The following is a 20524-nucleotide window of genomic DNA, read 5'->3' as shown; positions in this document are numbered from 1 at the left end:
TCTTTGCACATTCATGCAACACCCTGGCTGATATTCCATCTAAACCTACAGCAGTGTTCGCATTTAAATTTTGCAATATACTAAGTACCTATGATTTCTTAACTTCAATTCTTACATTAGTTATTGCTACAGGTACAGAGATATTCTTGCTTGGGTTATAGACTTTTGAAAAGTGATCACTCAGTAACTCTACTATTACATCTGAATTGGTCACTTCGATACCATCGGCACCCACTAAGATTATCCTTCTGAAGATCTTCTTCCTTTTACTTGCCACATAGCGGAAGAACTCTTTGGGATTACCCTTGATCTCCTTGGCTAAGGACTTCTCATAATCTGATTTAGCTTTTCTTACTATGCTGGTAACCTTCCTAGCTTGAGCCTTGTACCGTTCATGGGTGTACTGATCGCCTTTCTCCTTGAAAATTCTCCATAACACCTTTTTTTTTTTTTTTTTTTTTGCAGATCAAGCTTGATACTATTACTCATCCATTTAATGCCTACCTTGTTTGTCTTCCTGACCATGGGGACACAATCTGATACTGCCTTCCTCAGATACCGCTGATTTTATCCCATGCACTGCTAACATCTTTCTCCAGCAATATGTTCTGCCATGGGACTGCTGCAAGCTCACTGTGAAGCTCGTTATAATTGCCTAACCTGTAGTTCCGTAAAGCGAGAAATCCACAAATTTTGCAACTTCCCAAGTCAATACCACATGATTGCTCTCACTAATTGGAGGTACTGAAGACACCTTACTTATGCATACATCCTCTGAACCAATGACCAGGTCCAACACTCTCACACAATGTGTCCCCTCAGTTATGCTGTTTCAAGTAATTATTATTATTATTTGACACCTCCAGGGAGTTCAAGACTCATCGAGGGTGAGTACACCAACAGCATCAAACTCTGCTACTAATGACTCAGTTAAGTAAGTTTGAGCGAGGTTAGTAGTTGGAAGAGGCTCTACCAATCGACCAACCTTTACTGGCGCAGGTTGAATACATCTTGCAGAAGATTTATGAATTCCATTTCCTCTTTGCCACATGATATTTTCTCCTTATAATTGATATCACCATAATTAAAATCCCCCATAATAATCACTAACCCTGCACTCATTGCACTAATTTGCTGATGCATGAATTCAATATCACCCCCTATACCCCCGTGGTCTATAGCAGCAGCCAACTATATATATTTGGTTGCGCTGGTCACTATTTCACACCAGACCACTTCAAATGTACTATCATTCAAATGTCTATCATCTTGATATACTAATTTCTTTGGCTGCAACTCATCATCTTATATTTCAGATCCTTATCCACTATCACCTCCAGATCTCTTATTTCATCCACCTCCGACAATATATTCTCACTAAGCATAAATTCTGCATCCCATTTTTGTTTTCAAAATTTTAAAACCTTACATTTTGCAACATTGAACTCACATCCCCATTCCCGTGCTGAATTACTCAATTTATTCAAGTATTCTTGTAAGGCGACAACATCTCTACTCTTCATAGCTTGACCCAACTTTGCATCATTTGCAAACAACTGAATATCTCCATCCAAATCTTCACGAATATCATTAATATGCAAGTTAAACAGCAATGTCCCTAAAATAGATCCCTGAGGCACACCACTAGTGACTTTCCTTTTCCTGGATATCGCTCCCCCATACACAACTTGTTGATACCTATCAGATGGCCAGTCTCCAATCCTATGCACCAATCTAATATCCAATCCCATCTACTCCAGTTTGACTAAAATTTGACTTATTGAGATTGAAATTTGGGTTTTACTCAGATTTGGTTTCAGTTGGTCTTCCTTATAGCAAACTATAAGGATTTCTAGTTCTTATCTGAGCTGCTTCTGAATGTTATCCAAGGATTTTGCTTGATAAGCTATTGCCTGGTCACCTGCATATAAGAAGGTTTATAGGTTGGTCATTAGTATATATTATTATTATTATTACTACCCCAAGACCTCATAGATTCAAAGAGTCATCTGGGAGGTCCTTTTATCACACACACAGTTCATCGTGCCATGTCTTAAATGCACTAAAACTCCTTGCAGACACCTCACTCTCAGGCAAGGCATTGCAATCATTTACAACTATACACGAAAAACCTGCCTCTCACTCCCCTACTCACGCCCTCTTTATACAGTTTTCAGGAATGACCTCTGGCTCTCCCCCGATCTCCCACTATTTTCTGTAGAACTTCTCCAGCATTGATCCTATAACAACCCCTTACCAACTTGTAGGTCTCTATCATATCTCCCCTCTTCCTCCTCTCCACCAGACTCTGCAAATTACATCTTCTCAATCTTCCCTCATATACTCAACATTCCAGAGGTCAGAAACTACCTTAGTCAGTTGCCTTTGGACCCTTTCCAACATCTCTTCATCCTTCTAAAAACCAGGTGACCAAATCTGGGCACAATAGTCCATGTATGTCCTAATAAGCCTTATATAACAGAACAAGAATGAATCTCCCTACTTCTACACGTCAGTGTTCTCCGCATCATTCCCAGAAGCCTTTGTGTTGTCTTCACAATTTTGGCTATGTGTCCCCTAAATTTTAGATCCTTATCTACTATCACCCCCACATCTCTTATTTCCTCCACCTCCAACAATATATCCTCACCAAGCATAAATTCTGCATCCTATCATTGTTTTCCAAATTATAAAACCTTACATTTTGCAACATTGAACTTACATCCTCATTTATGTGCCCAATCACTCAATTTATTTAAGTCTTCTTGTAAGGCCACAACATCTTTACTACTTTTCATGGTTCATCCCAACTTTGCATATATATATATATATATTGAAGCGCAGGGGAGAGAGCACACTTCCCTGAGGTAGACCATTTTTCTGGATATGCAATCTGCTCCATTTTCCTTGAAAATCAACAAAAGAATCTCTTGCTGAGCAGTAGCGACCTAAATATCTCCACTAACCGATAGCTGTTTGCCATGCTGTAAATTTTGACTATAAGTTTACTAAAATTTAATATGTCATATGCTGATGTCAAATCTACGAATATAGCTCCTGTTGCTAACCCCCCTTTAAGTGACATTTTCAATAAACTGTGTTAAGTTTAATATTTGTCCAGAGCATGATCTTCCTGGTGTAAATCCTGCCTGTTCTTTTATCAGCACTTTCTCTATTTCTGGATTTAGTTTGTTCAAGATTAACCTTTCATGCAGCTTCAGTGTTGTGCATAGGAGAGCGATTGGCCTGTATTTCTTTGCATCCTCAGCAGGTTTACCTGGTTTCAGGATAGGTATCTTTCATTTGCCTCCATATGCTGGATATTTTAGCAAATTTCCAACTAAAGTTGAAAAATTCTAACAACCACTCTCTTGTCTTTCCTCCCAGATCAAAAACAAATAAATAAATACAATATATTACAAAGCCAGGTGAATTATGAGGGGAGGTAATAATGGCTATAAGAATACTGGAAATACACTGGCTTTTCTATATACAAAGGTTAGGAGAATTAGGAATAAAGAGAATGAGCTTGTGGCATTGATTGACTCACTCTCTCCACAAGTTGTTGGTATCAGTGAAACTTGGTTAACTGAGGAGCAGTGGCGTACCCAGGATTTAATCTTGGGGGGGGGGGGGGCTGAGTTGAATGGATAAAAATATTTTTAATACAATGAATTTGCATTAAAAATATTTTTATCCATTCAACTAAAATTCGTTATTTTTCATTCATTAAATAAAATTCATTAGGTAATTATAAAAATTTATTTAAAGAATAAAATCCAGTTTTCTTTTTACAAAGCTCTTGAATTATTTCAGTCGTGGTTACGTTAATTTCTCTCTGTGTGTATATATATAGCAAAGCCAGTCAGTTCAATCGTGATTGTATCATGGTAGATCTTAAATAGGTTTTTAAAAGGTGCAAGTTAGAAAATGACCTTTCGCTAACACATGTCGTTACCGGAAACGTTGCAAATATTTTTAATAAGTTATAGATGTTAGGATGTATCATTTTGTCACACTTTGAAACTGCATCAATGGCATTTTTAAATGGAGCTATTGCAAACAGTTTTTCAAATTTCTTATACCATAACTTGAATTCAGCGTTCAAAATTACTCGATTTGTATAAGGCAAATCACCGGCATAAAATTCACACAACTGACAAAAATCTTCCACTGCACTTGCTGTTAGAGCATCTTTTCCATTTGGTAGAAGAGAAAAAAATATATTTCAAAACCTTGCGGTGCTGAGTGAAATGTTCATGAAGTTGAGTCAATATTTGGTCAATAAATGGAATGAAATAGTTCTCCTGAAATACTCTTCTACAGAATTGGCTGGAACATTGGACTTAATGTCTGTTTTGATGAAGTCCTTCACTTTTTAATGTCAACATTAAAATTATTGGCTTTTATACATGCTTCATCGTAAATATCTTTAAATGAAGAATTTGGTGTTTCATGAATGGTATTTAATTGAGCCACAACATCATCAACAAAATTTAGGGCAATTAAGAGGTCATTGTCAGATTTTTGCATTATTTTAAACAATGGTAAGGTGCATGCAAATATTTTTTGCAAGCTAAGTAAGATCTTATAAATCTTAAAAGATATTAATATTATAATATTATAAACAACAAGGATGTCCTATCTTTTAGGGGTATTGAAGAAATAGTGTACCTTTTCAATTATGCCAATGCAATTTCTTATTTGTCACAGATATAGCATTTCCAAGTGCCAAATTCAAACTATGTAATGCACAATGAACATATAAAGCTTGTTGATATTATTATTACATAACATCTCCAGGCAGTCCAAAGACATATCGAGGAAGGGCACCTACTCTACAACTCTCCCTCTTCACCAACCCAACTACAATCATCATCTACACCAATGCTGTCTACCACCGACCACTACAACTAGTATTTTCACAGACAATCACAAACAGCCATGCCCATGGCGGGATTCGAACTCGCAGCCTTTTGGCTGGAGAGTCGGCCAACCAGGCCGGATATATAGATAAAAAATTAAATTTTGTGGATAAAAATTAAAACAAAGTTTTAATTTTTATTAAACAAATAAATAAAATGATATAATAATTATGTTACTATTTACTTTTAATGAGATGGATGATTTTTTCTTGACCCTGCAGAGTTGCTGGATATCTGGCTCAATATTGGTCAACTTCAGTCGAAGATCGGCACACACACACACTAAGATGAATTCTGTATTTTGTTTTTATTTGAAGGAGCAATGAAAATCCTTTCTTGCAAAGATAGGTTGTAGAAAACTGCATGACGATTTTCGACTTCTTCAAATAATTTGGGGAAATTCACTTCTCTCTGAAGGCGAGATACAGAATCAAGCCAAACCACGATCATGGAATTGCATTTTAAGCCCACTATCACTTGAAAGCTCAATTAACTGCTCTTTCTTCGATAATGAAAGGTCGTTCTCGTGACTGCAAGCCTGAAATGGATCATGAAATCACAGAAATTTCTTATAAAAAATTATTCGGAAAATGTTTCCAAATTCTGTTTCAGAGTTTTGAGTGGACACAAACCCTTCCCAGTGGATAAATTCTAAACTAATAAGTTTCGGGGCCCTATACAAAATAACCAATTGTATTTACCTTTTAAATACTATCTGGGGAAGCTCCAAACCTCCCCGCCCTTTTCATCACGTGTTCGTAAGCAGGCTACTGTTGATATTGACTTTATATACACATTTTATATACACATTCAAAACTGTAAACAATTGTTGAATAATAACACAATAATGTAGGCATAATTACCGTAAAGGGAGAAAAGTCACAAAACAGAAAAATGTTCCTACAAACTAACCAATTATATTTACCTTTGAATGCGATCCACTGGTCGAGTATCCAGCAAGTCAGCAAATCTTTCCTTTCGTTAAGCGTATTAATATTATTGCATTGCAACTGATGGGAATTCTCTGTTTCTGTGGATTCCTTACAGACCTCTTTCTCTTCAGAAACTACACACAAACTGTCATTACAAACTCGTTTTGTATTATCACTGTCATCGAAGATATTTTTCCATTTAAAGAAGGTACCAATGTACTTATCCATAATTCAAATACCGTACTTAGTCGCATATAACTCTCACCCCTGATTTTACTTTTTGAAAAAAGAAATTAAAAAGTTTCGCATATACCTCACAAATGAAAAAAGCTGAAACATGTTCAGAGCAGGGTGACAGTGACTTGCTCCAGTGGTAAACAACACGCCCTCACCCAACAGCCACTATATTGCAGAGGCAAGAAAAACGAGTACTTTTATTATGTCAGTGAATAAAGTACAAGCAGTCTGTGTAATCTATTTCTCAAAAAATAGTGCAATTAGAGACAACTGGGTTCAAAACGACACTAATTAATAAATCACATGTCCCCTCATACAGAAACTATGCTGTATGTATAGACTCAAGTAAAAACATATGTTGCACCGGCAAACACAATATCTAACTAAAAACTATTGTTATTAATTAGATTGTGAGAGTTCGCTCGGCAGCAATAAAATTCAACCGAAAGTGTTAAAATTCGTAAACGTGTTAAAACTAAGATATATATATATATGAGTGAATATTTATTTTCTTCTCATCTCATCTTCCTTATACCCTCTTTTACCTTGCGGTGTCGAGGGTCCATTGATCATCGGACCTCACTCTGTTTACAGGATAAGGTGGTCAGCCTTATGCCCCGGTGTATCCTATGGCCTGTAGTGTTGAGTTCTCGAGGCCAGTTTGCCTGCTTTGCAGGATGAAAAACCCCAGAATAAACTGGGGAAAAAACCCTGCTGTCCACGCCCAAGACTGGCCAACTTGGCTATGGCTGAGGAAGATCCTTCAGATCCTCACGTCACTGACGGGAATCGAACCTAGGACACTCCTTCCCCAGGCATATGGGTGCGAAGTGCATAGCCACTAGGCTAACCGCGTGGACTTTTCTTATTTTTCTTATTTATTTTCTTATATATGAATAAATTAATGTATGCCATAACAGAATTCACTCTATATATATATATATATATATATAAATATATAGAGTGAATTCTGTTATGGCAGTTTCACATATTATTGGAATTTGTTTGGAGAGAGTTAGCATTTCAACTCAATTGTCAGCTTGCTTTTCGCATGATTTCCGAAAAATATATAAATACTGGAGTTAACTCACGATACATTTTGTCTAAGTATTACTTAGCACTTCTGAAGATATATTGAGCCTTGGTTGAAGGAGGAAAACCTTCAACAATAAAAATCAATAAACAATAAGCAATTGGTTGAAATGTGGTCATGTGGACAACCCATGTTCACTTCAAATCTGACAACACAGCAAGGGAAGGTGGAAGTAATAAAACCATATTGTTTTTCCCTTCACCCCTCTTTTATTACTCGTCATTCTGCTGCTACAAATTAAAATAGTGGCAGAATGTTCATTCCATGAACATTCTGCCGCTATTTTTTTTTTAAAGTATTCATTTTATTTTAATAATTTTTACTTACTTATTCAATTTTAATTTGTTTTGTTTGCATAATTAAAAATTATAGATTTATTTGGTTAATTTAAGCCTGTGGACCACCTGTCAAATCTTCGTGGACCACAGGTGGTCTGCAGACCATAGGTTGAGAAACACTGCTATAGAGTTCTCTCACCTTATGTGACCCCCAATTCATAAGTAGTATAGAAATAGAAGACATGATATAATGTAAATAAAAAAATGAATTTTAATTAGGAAAAGTGTTTTGGAAAATTTCTAGTGTTTTTTAACTTTTTCTTTTGGGAGCCCAGGGCCCCTCGGGCCCCCTTCCCGGGTACGCCACTGCTGAGGAGGATGTTCTAATAGGGATAGAAATTGAACAGTATAGCATATTTTATTTTATTTTAGCAGAATAGGGAAGGTAAATGTGGTGAAGTGTTACTCATAATAAGAGATGAATTGTGCACTCTCAGGGTGGAGAATTTCAGTAGAAATAACACGAAATAACAGTGACTGGCAAGTGCAAAGCAAGCAATCGTTATGGAGAAGAACTATAGTGAGAGTGACTACATAGCCCTGACTTAGAAGATGAATAGGCATGCAGAAGTATCAAAACAGAAAGAATTTATGTGGAATTATAAGGCAGGTGACTATCATAGATTTAGAAAGCAGCTTGAAGCAGTACAATAGATGAAAGAATTTGAAGGAAGATGGGTCACTAGTGTATCGGAAATACATAAGAGAAAATTGTTGACAGCAATAACAGATTGCATACCTTGAGTGAAGCAAATAAAGCAATTTGGAGTCAAATGGATGACAAAAGGAATAAAGGAGGAACTGCAGAAGAAAAAGAGATTATAGAAGGCATATAATGAGAGAAATGGAGAACAGTTTCATGAAGAATATCAAGCTCAGGCAAGGAACGTGACTAGTATTATAAGGAGAGAAAAATTAAAATATAAGAGAAGAGGGTTCTGTAATCAAAATATAAAAATCCCAAGGCATTTTTTCGCTATGTCGAGTGGGAGGAAAAATGATAGTGGATGGATTATCTTGTTGCTTGTAGATGGAGAACAGTGACCAAAGCAGATGACATAGTTGAGCTATTTAATGATCACTTTATTAGAGAGTTCCGTTTTGGTACTACAGCTTTTATTCTTAGAAGGATAATTATTTTATTATTATTATTATTTAGGCCTCCAAGGAGTCAAAAGACTCATCAAGGAAGGTCCTTCCTAGGAAACAAGTCTATCAAGACTCATCGTGGGAGTTCCCTCCTAGGAAACACAAATTCTATCATACTTAAACTCATTAACCGTTCTCGCTCTCACCGCTCTATCAGGCAATGCATTCCACGGTTCAACCACCCTCCATGCAAAGAAACCACTCCTCACAGTTTCCTTTTGTAACTTCAAGGGATGGCACCTTGACATCACTCCTTCATTGTGTCACCGTACATTACACCTCTTCCCATTCCCTCTCTCCTACTGTTTCCATTCTCTCCTCTTCTATCATTCCCATAACTCTCTTCCACGTATCCTATTCTCTCCTCTTCTATCATTCCCATACCTCTCTTCTACTGTTTCTATACTCTCCTCTTCTATCATTCCCAAAACTTTCTCTCACTCCTACTCTGATTCACCTTGCATACATCTCTTCCATTCTCCTAATCTCATCTTGTTCACAAGACATTCCAGCTCATTTATCCCTCTCTGCAAGTTAGTGACTCTTACTCGCCATTCATTTACCCAATTAAAACCACCTCCGTAAACTTCACAGTCATTCAGGCCTTCCCCACTTCCGACTCTTATTTTCTCATTTGTACTTCGCTTGTCATTCTCTCCTATCACACTACTCATCTCCTGACATTCATTTCCCGTCCCTGAAGCAACTAGGTCGGTTATCGAAATATCTAATTCATTGATTTCCTCCCATTGTCTGCATTTGCGCATATACACACTCCCCCTTCTCTCATCCGCTACATATCCAATTCCCGGGAAGCATACATGCCGCAAACACTGCATGCCACAAAGTCCTGTATTATGTTACGTATAATAGAGTTCTTAAATATCAGAGGACTTGGTGACACGTCATTTGTGATTGCAGCTGTGTCCATCATTCTGTTCTACCAAGTAAGTAACTACTAAACTAATCGCAAAAAATATATATGAACACTGTATCACCGACACACACACACATACACACACACATATATATATAAATGCTAAATATAAACATATATATATAAATATAATGCTATATTCAACTATAGTAGATAGCGAAAACTTATCTTCTCTTCCACTGCAAATGCTGCCGACTGTGACCTCGCCTTCTCGGTAACCCAAAAATAATACAATATATAACAACGAAACTCCAAAAGCAGAACGACTAAATAAGACTTGTGTTACTGAGAAAAAAATTCAGCACAATTCACAAAAGAATTCATACCGTTTAAAAAACACTTTTCCCTATCACCGCTCAAATCACACGCCATGTGCTTCAGCGACCCTAGCACCACCATAATGACTGGTGAAGTTTTAGAAGTAAATGAAGAGGATGTATTATGAATACTGACTATGCTAAATGCCAATAAGGTAGGGGAACTAGTCAGAATTTCACCAGGTGTTTTAAGGGAATGTGTTAGAACTGACAATGCCATTAACTTGGCTGTTTAATGAAAGTTGGGGAATACTCCAGGTGAATGGAAGGAGGCTAAGCACCATTGCATAAGGGTGGTATTTTTTGGTAATTCTTGGTATTTCTTCTGTAGTTATTAAAATTTTGCAGAAATTGGCAAGAACTCGTACACAGAATTGGGCAGATGAGAATAACATTTATGCAAGCTAGCATGGATTTGTTAAAGGGCACTCTTGCTTTAGTAATCTGGTTATCTTTTAGAATAGAATAACAAGAGCAGAGAATGAGGGTAAGGCATACACTGTCATTTTTTTTGGATTTTTCCAAAGAATTTGACAAGGTGCCACAAGACAACTTGATTTTTAAGTTGCATCATATGGATTTAGATATCAGGTTAGTGAATTTGATTGGTGATTGGCTCTCTGATAGATATCAAAGAATTCTATACATGGGGGATCAGCATTAGGAAGTAGGTAGGTTACAAGTGGAGTTCTACAGGATTCAGTCCTGGGACCATTGTTGTTTAATTTTTATGTCAATGATATTGTCATTGACAACTACAGTTATATATTCAAAGTTTATTTTTCACTTAGTCAGAATATAATAAATTTAGTTTAATCCTTTATCCAAGTGTGTGCAAACAAAGTTTGCACCTGAAAGTATCTTCAGGACTGGGGTAAAGTGGTACAACACTTAATGCATAACATTATACATATCTGCAAAGAGATGTGTTTTGCATTATGGGAGATACTGAGATAGGAGTGTTGGTAGCTTGCTCTACCTTTGCAAGGAGTTGCCTGGTGTTGTACCACTTTACCCCAGTCCTGAAGATACTTTCAGGTGCAAACTTTGTTTGCACACACTTGGATAAAGGATTAAACTAAATTTCTTATAGTTATATGTTCAGTTGTTTGCAAATGATATGAAGCTTGGGAGGGTTATTAGTAACAATATTGATGGTTTGGCTCTTTGAATAAGCTGGAATGATGAACAAATGGGGATATTAGTTTAATACAATGAAATGTAAAATTTTAAAATTTGGGATCCACAGATGGGATACTCCATAGTCACTTGGTGGAATTATACTGGAAGAACTGGAGGAAGCAAGGGATCTGGGGATGATTATGGATAGAGATTTGATGTTTCGAGGACATATTACAAATTGTGAAGATATCTCAGAAAGTTGTTGCAATGTTGAGGAGAACATTGACAATGAGAAATAAAAGTGTGCTGGTCGCATTGTATAAAACTTTGATCATACCACATCTGGATTTATGTGCTCAGATCTGATCACCAGGATTTGAAGGGGATGAAGTTTGGTGAATGAAAGGCAAAGGGGAGGAATATGATAAAAACATTTAAGCTGTAGAAGGGTTATCTTATTAATGCTGAGGAGATGTTTCATATGGTCGAACAAGGGAAACGAATGGAGAGTGGTAGAAGCATGGAATGCATTGCCTGAGAGGAGTTGTCAATGTGCAGACTATGATTTTAAGGATGATATGATAGACTGAGTTGACTAGTGTTGACCTCTCATGATGAGTCTTGTGACTCCATGGAGGTCAGGAAAATAATAATAATAACTAGCATGAAAATTACCACTCGGATACTTATTATTATTGAAATCAGAACGAAGAACTGACTGAGGCTTAGCCTAAAGTAGTTGTGTCAAAATATGCTTAAATGCGATACTCCAAATCCTTTCCTTCAGTGTCACATGGTGATTAGTATTGACTTCAGTAAAAATTATGGAGACTACAACAGTGTTAGGAAAATTGATCCAAAATTTTTAAATCAATGTTTTCACTTGATAAATATGTTGTGGCTATGATAACATTATTATTATTAAGAGTCCGTGACTCCAGGGAGTCATGGACTCATCAAGTGAGGCCACATACTACATGCACCAGCTATCATACTTAATCTTGAATTCGTTCACACTACTTCCACTCACAACATCTAATGGAAATCCATTCCAATCATGCACCACCCTATGAGAGAAAAATCTAGTGTCCTCATCCCCTTCTTAGTGACATTCATTCTTAGCTTCCAAGGATGCCCTCTTGCCCTTTCCCCATCCTCCATAAATGGAAACATTCTATCAATTAATATCCTGTATGACCCTTTCTTAGAAGTTTGTAAGTCCCAATCATATCACCCCTCTTTCTCCTATTTGCTAATTCTGCAGTCTACAAATTTTCAATCTATCTTTATAATCAGTATTCCACAATCCTGATATCATTTTTAACACTCTCCTTTGTACTCGCTCTCTCTCCAATATATCAGAATCACAACAGAAACCAGAAGACAAGACCTGTGCACAATAGGCCAAATGAGTTCTTATTAAAGCCTTGTAAAGAGAAAAAAGGCCATCCTTATCTTTACATGTGAAGATTTGTTTCAGCATTGCAATTATCTTTTGAGTTGTATTTGCATTCTTTATTACATGGCCCCTGAACTTTAACTTCCTATTTACTAACACTCCGAGATCCCTAGCCTCATCAGTTTCTTCTAGCATAATCCCACCAACTGTGTTAGGAAAATATATAATACAATAGGACCACCAATATAATACGACATTGGTATCATATTAAAAATGTTCACATGTATTCTGTCAAGTGAATGACGTTGCATTTACTGACATTGAATTGACATCCATTTTCCCATGCCCACAATTCCATCCTATTCAAATCATTTTGCAAATACTGCATATCAGCAGCATTCCTGATTATCCTACCTATCTCTGCATCATCAACAAATAGCTGGATGTTGTCTGTCAAATCCTTCCTAATATCATTAATGTACAGATTGAATAACAGTGGACCAAGCAGTGATCTTGTGGTAAACCACTGTTTTTTTTTTTTTTTGTCTGTTTGTTTTTATTAATCTTTGTACTGGTTATGGGCAGTACTACCCTTACATCACGTCCAGACTTGATATAGGCCTAAGCCTTTACAAGTGTTTTAACCCTATGCCTGTTCTAGTTGTCATTGTAGTCATTCTCTGGTGGCAATGCCATGCCACCAGTGTGCCCTGTAGAGCCCTCAAGGAAAGAACTTTTATATCCTTCTGTGTAAGCCCAAGCTGTTTTAAGTCTTTATAACTATCTGCGCTCCATATGCTATGCAAAGAGATGGTGGCGCTGGTAAACCTCGGAGTTGCTTCATGCTCCTCCCGTATCTTACTAACTAGATCTTGGTTATTCTTATAATAGTTTACCTTATTATTATGGCTATAGGCTAGTGGGCACCCAGTTCCCACCACCTGGGCATCAACTACCCAATCATCACCATCTCTTTTAACCACTAAGTCTGGCTGATGCAAACCTGCAGAGGTCCTATAATGTGGTTCCACCGTGGTCTCCCAACCTTCATTCTTTAGCGGATATTCAGAATGAAGACCACGGAATCATGCCTCTGCACGTAGACCCCATGAGTGCATAAGCAACACTGGGCTATATAACAATGAGACAATGTCTCACTGTAGTGGCAGTCACCCCTATAGTATGAGTTGTCATTACCCCATTGAGCTGTGCGGGCTCGAGTGGATAAGGCATTGATCCTCGTCATGATAAGGTCAACATACTCAAACCTAGGGAGGAGTCTGGTGCCATCCCTTACCCAATCATGCTGGGGAGGCACCAGATATAACTCTTTTAAAGGAGCACCATCTACAGAAGAATGCAGCAGAGATGTCCATCTCTTGTGTTCTGTAGGTGCTGACTCAATTAAGATACCTTGATAATGGGACCAGTCTTTAGCCTGCCTAAAGTCTTCTTGTATTAATGGACTATAGAAAGCCTCTCTGCAGATAGGAGAAGAAGATAGTTCTAATTTCGCGATTCTGGACAGCTGTAGATGTGGGATCACCCATCTAAGTGATGGAACAACCCCGAGCCCACCGTCCTTCACCCTTGAGTGGAAATATGCAGTAGGGGTGTCAGGTGGCAGTCGGAGCCATAATCTCACAGCTGAATGGATAGCCTTGTCCATTTGGCACAGTAGAGAGATATACATCCTACCAAGCACCAACGTGTGGTAAAAGCGAGGTAGGAGATAGTGGGAAAGTAGAAAGTCTTTGCTGGGGCTTGAAAGGAGCTTTCCTGAAAGAAGCGATGCCAGCTTCTAAGATAGAAGGGACAGAAGACCTTCCCTTTGGGGGTGAACACGATACTGAGGTATCTCCACTCTTCCAGGATGGTCAACGCATGCAATAGCCTCCCATGCAGGCAAAACTCTATAGTCTCGACCTTAAACTTCTTGTCACGACCAGAGGGGACAAGAGCTAGAGAGCAGGACTTCTCTACATTAATAGAAAGGCCTCGAATAGAGAAAAAGTCAACTGCCTGGTCAAAGAGCTCCTGCAAGCCTACCTTAGTAGAGGCTACAAGAATAAGATTGTTCGCAAAGGCCATAGCATTAAAGGAAGAAGCGCCTAGAGAGTAGCCTATATGTCTAGGAAGAGAGTGAAGAAACTCATCTATGATGCAGTTAAAGAAAAGGGGATAGAGGATCACCCTAGCAAACACCCTGCACTGCGAGAATAGAAGTCGCACAGCATTCTGTAGTGATAGTGATGGAGCTCCCTAAGTATAGCTCCATAATATAGGAAAGAAAGGGTTCTGGACATCCAGCAATAGATAGTGCTTGAAAGAGAGCAGGAAGGGAGATGCTATCAAAGGCCTTTTGGAGTTCCAGCAATGCCATATATAGAGGCTTAAGGTGGTGGCAGGAATCAGAGAGAAGAGAAGAAAGAAGATATATATTCTCAGCACAGCCATCCGAAGGGACAAAAGCTCTCTGTCTATTATCATGCTGTATATGTTGCTGAAGTCATTTAACTAAGATTTTACGATAGAGTCAAAGTATTATAGAGAAGATGGTAATAGGTCTAAAGTCTAATGCACAGCTTGAAGCTTAAATCTTGCAGACTCGCATCCCCAATAGACCACTTTTTGATATGTCTGTCAGCCATCCTCTTATCCATACCCATATTCTCCAATTTATGCAACAGTCTACCATGCTGTATTCTGTCAGAAGCCTTAGCAAAATCCAAAAGTATCATTGTGTGTCCATTCCCCTTATCTAGTTCAATGGTAACATTGTTATAGAACGTGAGCAAGTTGCTAAAACATGACCTTCCCTTAGTAATCCAATGTTGCTCATTGCAAAGTAGAGATTCACAGTCAACCCATTTCTGAATGCAAGCCCTAACCAAATTTTTCAAACTCTTTTCCACCACTCCTGAGATACTAATTGAACAAAAGTTATACATCGGTCTTTGCACCACCCTTGTGCAATGGGATTACCATACATTCTTTCCATTATGGTGGAATATTCCCTCTTCTGAGACTCACAAAAGGAATAGTAATTCAGCTGAAAATTCTTTTAGCAGCTGCGCTGATATCCCATCAGTCCCTATTGCTGAATTGTTATTCAGTTTGTGAAACAGCTCTAATAGCTCATTCTCACACACCTGAGTTTCTTCATCCAGTAAAGAGGTAGCAGTGAGGTAAATGTTACATACACCAGGTTCATAGCTTTTAACAAAATGGGCACTCATTAGTTGAACAACTTTTTCTGCATCTGTTATCCTCATGCCATCTGCATTTAGAAGAGTTATTTTTTTCATATTCGTCCTTTCTTTAACTTCCAGCATTTTGATAGAATTCTTGTGGGTTGTCTTTAGCGAGCAGAGCCAGTTTCTTTTCACACTCAGACTTTGCTTTCTGTACAACAGTTGTGACTATTCTAGCCTGCTGCTTATAATTTCCATAATGGGCATCAACCTTATGCACACTATATTCCTTCCACATCAGCCTTTTCTTACCAATCTCTTGGTTAATAAGGTTACACATCCATTTGACTCCTACCCTATTTATTATATATATATATATATATATATATTATAATTATTATATTATTTATATAATTTATTATTTTTTATAATAAAGTTACAAGAACATTAGATGAGGGGAAAGGCATATACTGCCACTTTCTTAGACTGTGAAGGCATTTGACAGGGTGCCACATGATAAGCTGATATTTAAGAGCAGCACATGGGTCTGGATGTCAGATTGGTCAACTGGATTCAGGATTGGTTGTCTGATAGGAATCAGAGAACTGTGTATGGTGGGGCAGTTTCAAGGAGGCAGAGGGTTACAAGTGGGGTCCCACAGGTCTCAGTACTGGGACCTATATTGTTTAACCTTTATATTAATGACATTGTCAGTGGATTGCAGGGGGATAATATTCAGTTGTTTGCAGATGATGTGAAGCTGGGAAGTGTTATTAGTAATAGTGCAGATGTGGAAACCCTGCAAGAAGATTTGAATAAGCTAGACAGATGGGCAAATGAATGGGGTGGTGTCAGTTTAATGCAGCAAAATGTAATCTTGAGGTTTGGGATACATCGATGGGACACTGCATACTCTATTGGTGGAGCTATATTGGAGGAAGTAGGGCAGACAAGAGATCTGGGGTTGATCATTGATAGAAATCTGAAATTTAAGGGACATATTGCAAAGGTGGTGAAGGTAACGCAGAGGATTGCTGCAATAATGAGAAGGACACTGACCTGCAGAGATAAAAGGGTTATCATCCCGTTGTATAAAACTTTGATCAGACCACACTTAGACTATTGTTCTCAGATTTGGTCACCAGAATTTGAAGGGGATAAATTAACTGTGGAAAGGGTACAAAGGTGGGTTGAGGACTGTACAATGTTAGTTATGAGGATTGGCTGAGGGAATGTGGACTGCAGAGTTTGGTGAATAGAAGGAGGAGAGGTGATATGATTGTGACTTTTAAATTGCTGAAAGGTGTTTACAGGGTTGACACTGGAGAGTTCTTTCACTTAGTTGAACAGCAGGAAGGAGTGATGACAAGAGGCCATCCCTGGAAGATACGAAAGGAAACCATGAGCAAGAGGGTGAGGAGTGATTTCTTTGCATGATAGAGGGTGGTTGAACCATGGAATGCATTGCCTGATGGAGTGGTGAGAGCGAGAACGGTCAATGAGTTTAAGGAGTGGTATGATAGATTTTGTGTTTCTTAGGGGGGACCTCCCCTCGATGAGTTTTGATAGACTTTGTGTTTCTTAGGAAGGACCTCCCACGAAGAGTCTTTTGACTCCATGGAGGCCTGGATAATAATAAAAATTCTTCCCATGCACTGTCGATATACTTTCCATCCAGCAACTGATCCCATTCCACTGAACCCAGAATACTCATAAGTTGGTCCTAATTTCCTGCTTTGTAGTTCAGCACGTAACCTTCTTTGAATGGCACATTCATAATAGTAGTCACTTCCCAAGTGAGTACTGCATGATCACTGTCACCAACTGGAGCCAGAATAGTTACATCTTTCACTGAAATGCCCTCTGACACTATAATCAAATCTAACACTCTTTGACCTCCAGTTCCTTCTGTCACATGCTGCTTGAATAAGTTGTCCTGACACTGCTCAATAAATTCTTTTTCATTCTTCTCATGAAATTCTACTGCTACCCAATTAATATCTGGATAAAGTCTCATTATGATTACTCTTTTCGCACTCATCTTTTCTATTTGGTGATACATTTCTTCATCATTAGCACCTTTAACAACACCCCACTATGTAATTGATCTTGTTAGATTCCACCTCACAACAGATAGGTTCACACTCACTGCCACATGAAATACTGTTAGTAATAGTACTACAATCATAGATCTCAATTCTAACTGGATTCGAGTCATCCGATATCATCCAATGCCTATAATCCAAAGTCCAACATACTGACAAAGACAACAAACTTTACACCTTTGTTTCTGATAATACTCCTAGCATTCGTGTACAGATATAATAATCTATCTGAATTTTCTTTTGTATACTCTTGTCTGCAGACTGCACAACACATCTGGACAACTTGCAGATCTCTATTCTTCTCAGTATGTTATACATGTAGACTTCTCTGTACACGTTTGATGGGTCCGAACCGGACAAACACAAAGTCGAAATCATTCTCTCCCCATCAACATTTCCATGATAAAGCCCATTCACTAGAAAAGCAGGAACAGTTGAAGGATTAGAAGTTAATGAACAGGATTTATTTTAAATACTGAGAATTATATCATAAGGAAATTTGAAGGATTAGAAGTTAAGGAACAGGATTTATTTTAAATACTGAGAATTATATCCTAAGGAAATGAGCATAACAATAATCTGGCTATTTAATGAAAACCTTTTAATGTGGACAACATTTCCATTCTGTGATTGTTAATAAATATTAACAATGACAGAATGGGGGCATCAAACTACAGATCAGTTTACATTTCTTCTGTGATTGTTAATATTTTGGAAAAAATAGGTAGTTACTTTTATACAGAATTATTTAGGCAAATGAGGGTAATATGATAATTTGAATTTGTTAGGATCACTATTCTTGTTTTAGTCATCTGATTGACTTAACAAAGTTTCTTACCCCATCCAAAGGGAGTTGATAAGGTGTCATGTAACAAGTTAATCTTTGCAAAGCATAGGTTTAGATATTGGCATTCAGACAACAAAGAGTTGTGTATCGGTGAGAGGAGACAGTACTGGAGACAAGAAAAGTGGGATTCCATAAGGTTAAGTATTGAGACCATTACTGTTCAGTATTTACATCAATAATATTTCAAATGGATTACACGGAGATATTCAGTTGTTTGCAGATAATGTGAAGTTTGGGAGGATTATCTGTAATAGTGTTGACTATAGCTCTTCAAAAGGATTTGGAAAAAAAAAGATGAAGAGTTGGGAAAATTAATAGGGATTTCAATTTAACACAGCTGAATGTAAAGTGTTGAAATCTGGTTTCCACTGCTGGATGCTAATTTCAGAAAATCAGAAATTTTTTTGCATGGAATGCATTGCCTGAGAGAGTAATAGGAGTACATACTGAATTAGTTTAAGGAGTATGGTGGATGGCACTGTGTAAAATGGACCTTCCATTATGAGTCTTATTACTCCTGAGAGGTCTGGAATAATAATAAAATTCTACTTTATGCTGTATAGTTTTATTTTTTTTTAAATTATATACCTCAGTAAAGACTGCTGAAAAGCCTGCCAGCCCATGGGCATAAAGATATTTATCTTCACCGTCTTCTCTGATGTACCGTTTTGCTGAAGGAAAATAAAACAAACAAATTTTAGGAATGCACAGTAAAGGTGAGATTAATATATACTGAGAATTTAATCCATATATGACATAACATTAACAACATCTTTAAATTAAAAAAAAAAAAAAAAGAAATGTGATAAGGAAACTTTGCACTCCTGGATTTTATGCTTTTTATGAAATCTGCACTTCTTGTGTCCCAGCCAAATACAAATAAAAACAATTTTAAATTATGACCAATTGTACACTTCTGTAACTCTGTTGCCAAACAAACACTTCATTTTTCTAATTCTGTCTATGTTTTATTTAAATTCCACCAACAACCCACACTATATTATCAACATAGGTGGGATAATGGTTAGGTAATCCAGAAATACTTACCCATTTTTTTTTAAGTTACTTCAGGTCTCCAACATGCAGAATGGTAGTCCTAGAGACATTCAAACAGGCAAGACAACATTTAAAAAAAAAAACTCATCTTATGCTTCATAGCTCAATTCGCAGACCTTCTCAATTTTTTGAAGTTACAGACTTGTTTCCCTGTCTAATGATGACAAGGAAGAAAGCATACAATAAAGATCTATTCTTATTTCATCATAGTATATTTGTAACTCAAAATTAAGTGTAATGTTCAACAGCAATGCATCTAAATTTTAATTGCAGTGATACCATCAATGTGATTAAAATAAATCTCTCTCAAAGACAAATTTCAGCAAATTTGTCAAATCAAACAAAACAAAATATATCAAAATTCTTACAAAAAAAACTTGGACATTGATTTCACCAACATCTGTATTATAATGCCAAGATAAATGACACAACATCACTTATAGATGTCTAATATTAATATATAAATTAATATATTAATCCTTTTAATATATTAATTAAAATGATTAATATATCCTTTTAATAGGATTAATACATTTTATTAAAAGGATATATTAATATCCTTTTAATATTATTATTATTACCCAAGACCCCATGGAGTCAAAGACTCATCTAGGAGGTTCTTTTATCATACACACAGCTTATCATACCATGCTTTAAGCACACTCAAATTCTCTGCAGACACCACACTCTCAGGCAAGGCATTCCAATCATCCACAACTCTGCATGAAAAAAAACTGCTTCTCATTCTCTACTCATACCCTCTTTATACAGTTTCCAGGGATGACCTCTGGTACTCCCCTGATCTCCCACTGTTTTCTGTAGAACCTCTCCAACACTGATCCTATAACAACTGCTTACTAACTTGTAGGTCTC

The 20524-nt window shown here is 37.2% G+C and overlaps 1 protein-coding gene across 2 annotated transcripts in view; it reads right to left on the bottom strand.

The window, feature by feature from the left end:
- LOC150094569 (integrin alpha-9-like) overlaps window positions 1-20524 on the bottom strand; it is an 806800-nt gene that overhangs the window by 674572 nt on the left and 111704 nt on the right. For both annotated transcript variants that reach the window (XM_090411876.1, XM_090411877.1), the window contains exon 5: window positions 19184-19266. In XM_090411876.1, coding sequence (XP_090268002.1) covers window positions 19184-19266 — 83 coding nt within the window. The remainder of the gene's footprint in view (window positions 1-19183; window positions 19267-20524) is intronic.

This window comes from Typopeltis vanoorti, chromosome 22 (genome assembly GCF_054136105.1).
Source record: "Typopeltis vanoorti isolate ZY-2024b chromosome 22, IOZ_Tvanoo_1.0, whole genome shotgun sequence".
In the NCBI taxonomy this organism is placed as follows: Eukaryota; Metazoa; Arthropoda; class Arachnida; order Uropygi; family Thelyphonidae; genus Typopeltis; species Typopeltis vanoorti.
Note: the sequence above shows the minus strand (reverse complement) of the source record. Positions and strands in the feature narration are given on the sequence as shown.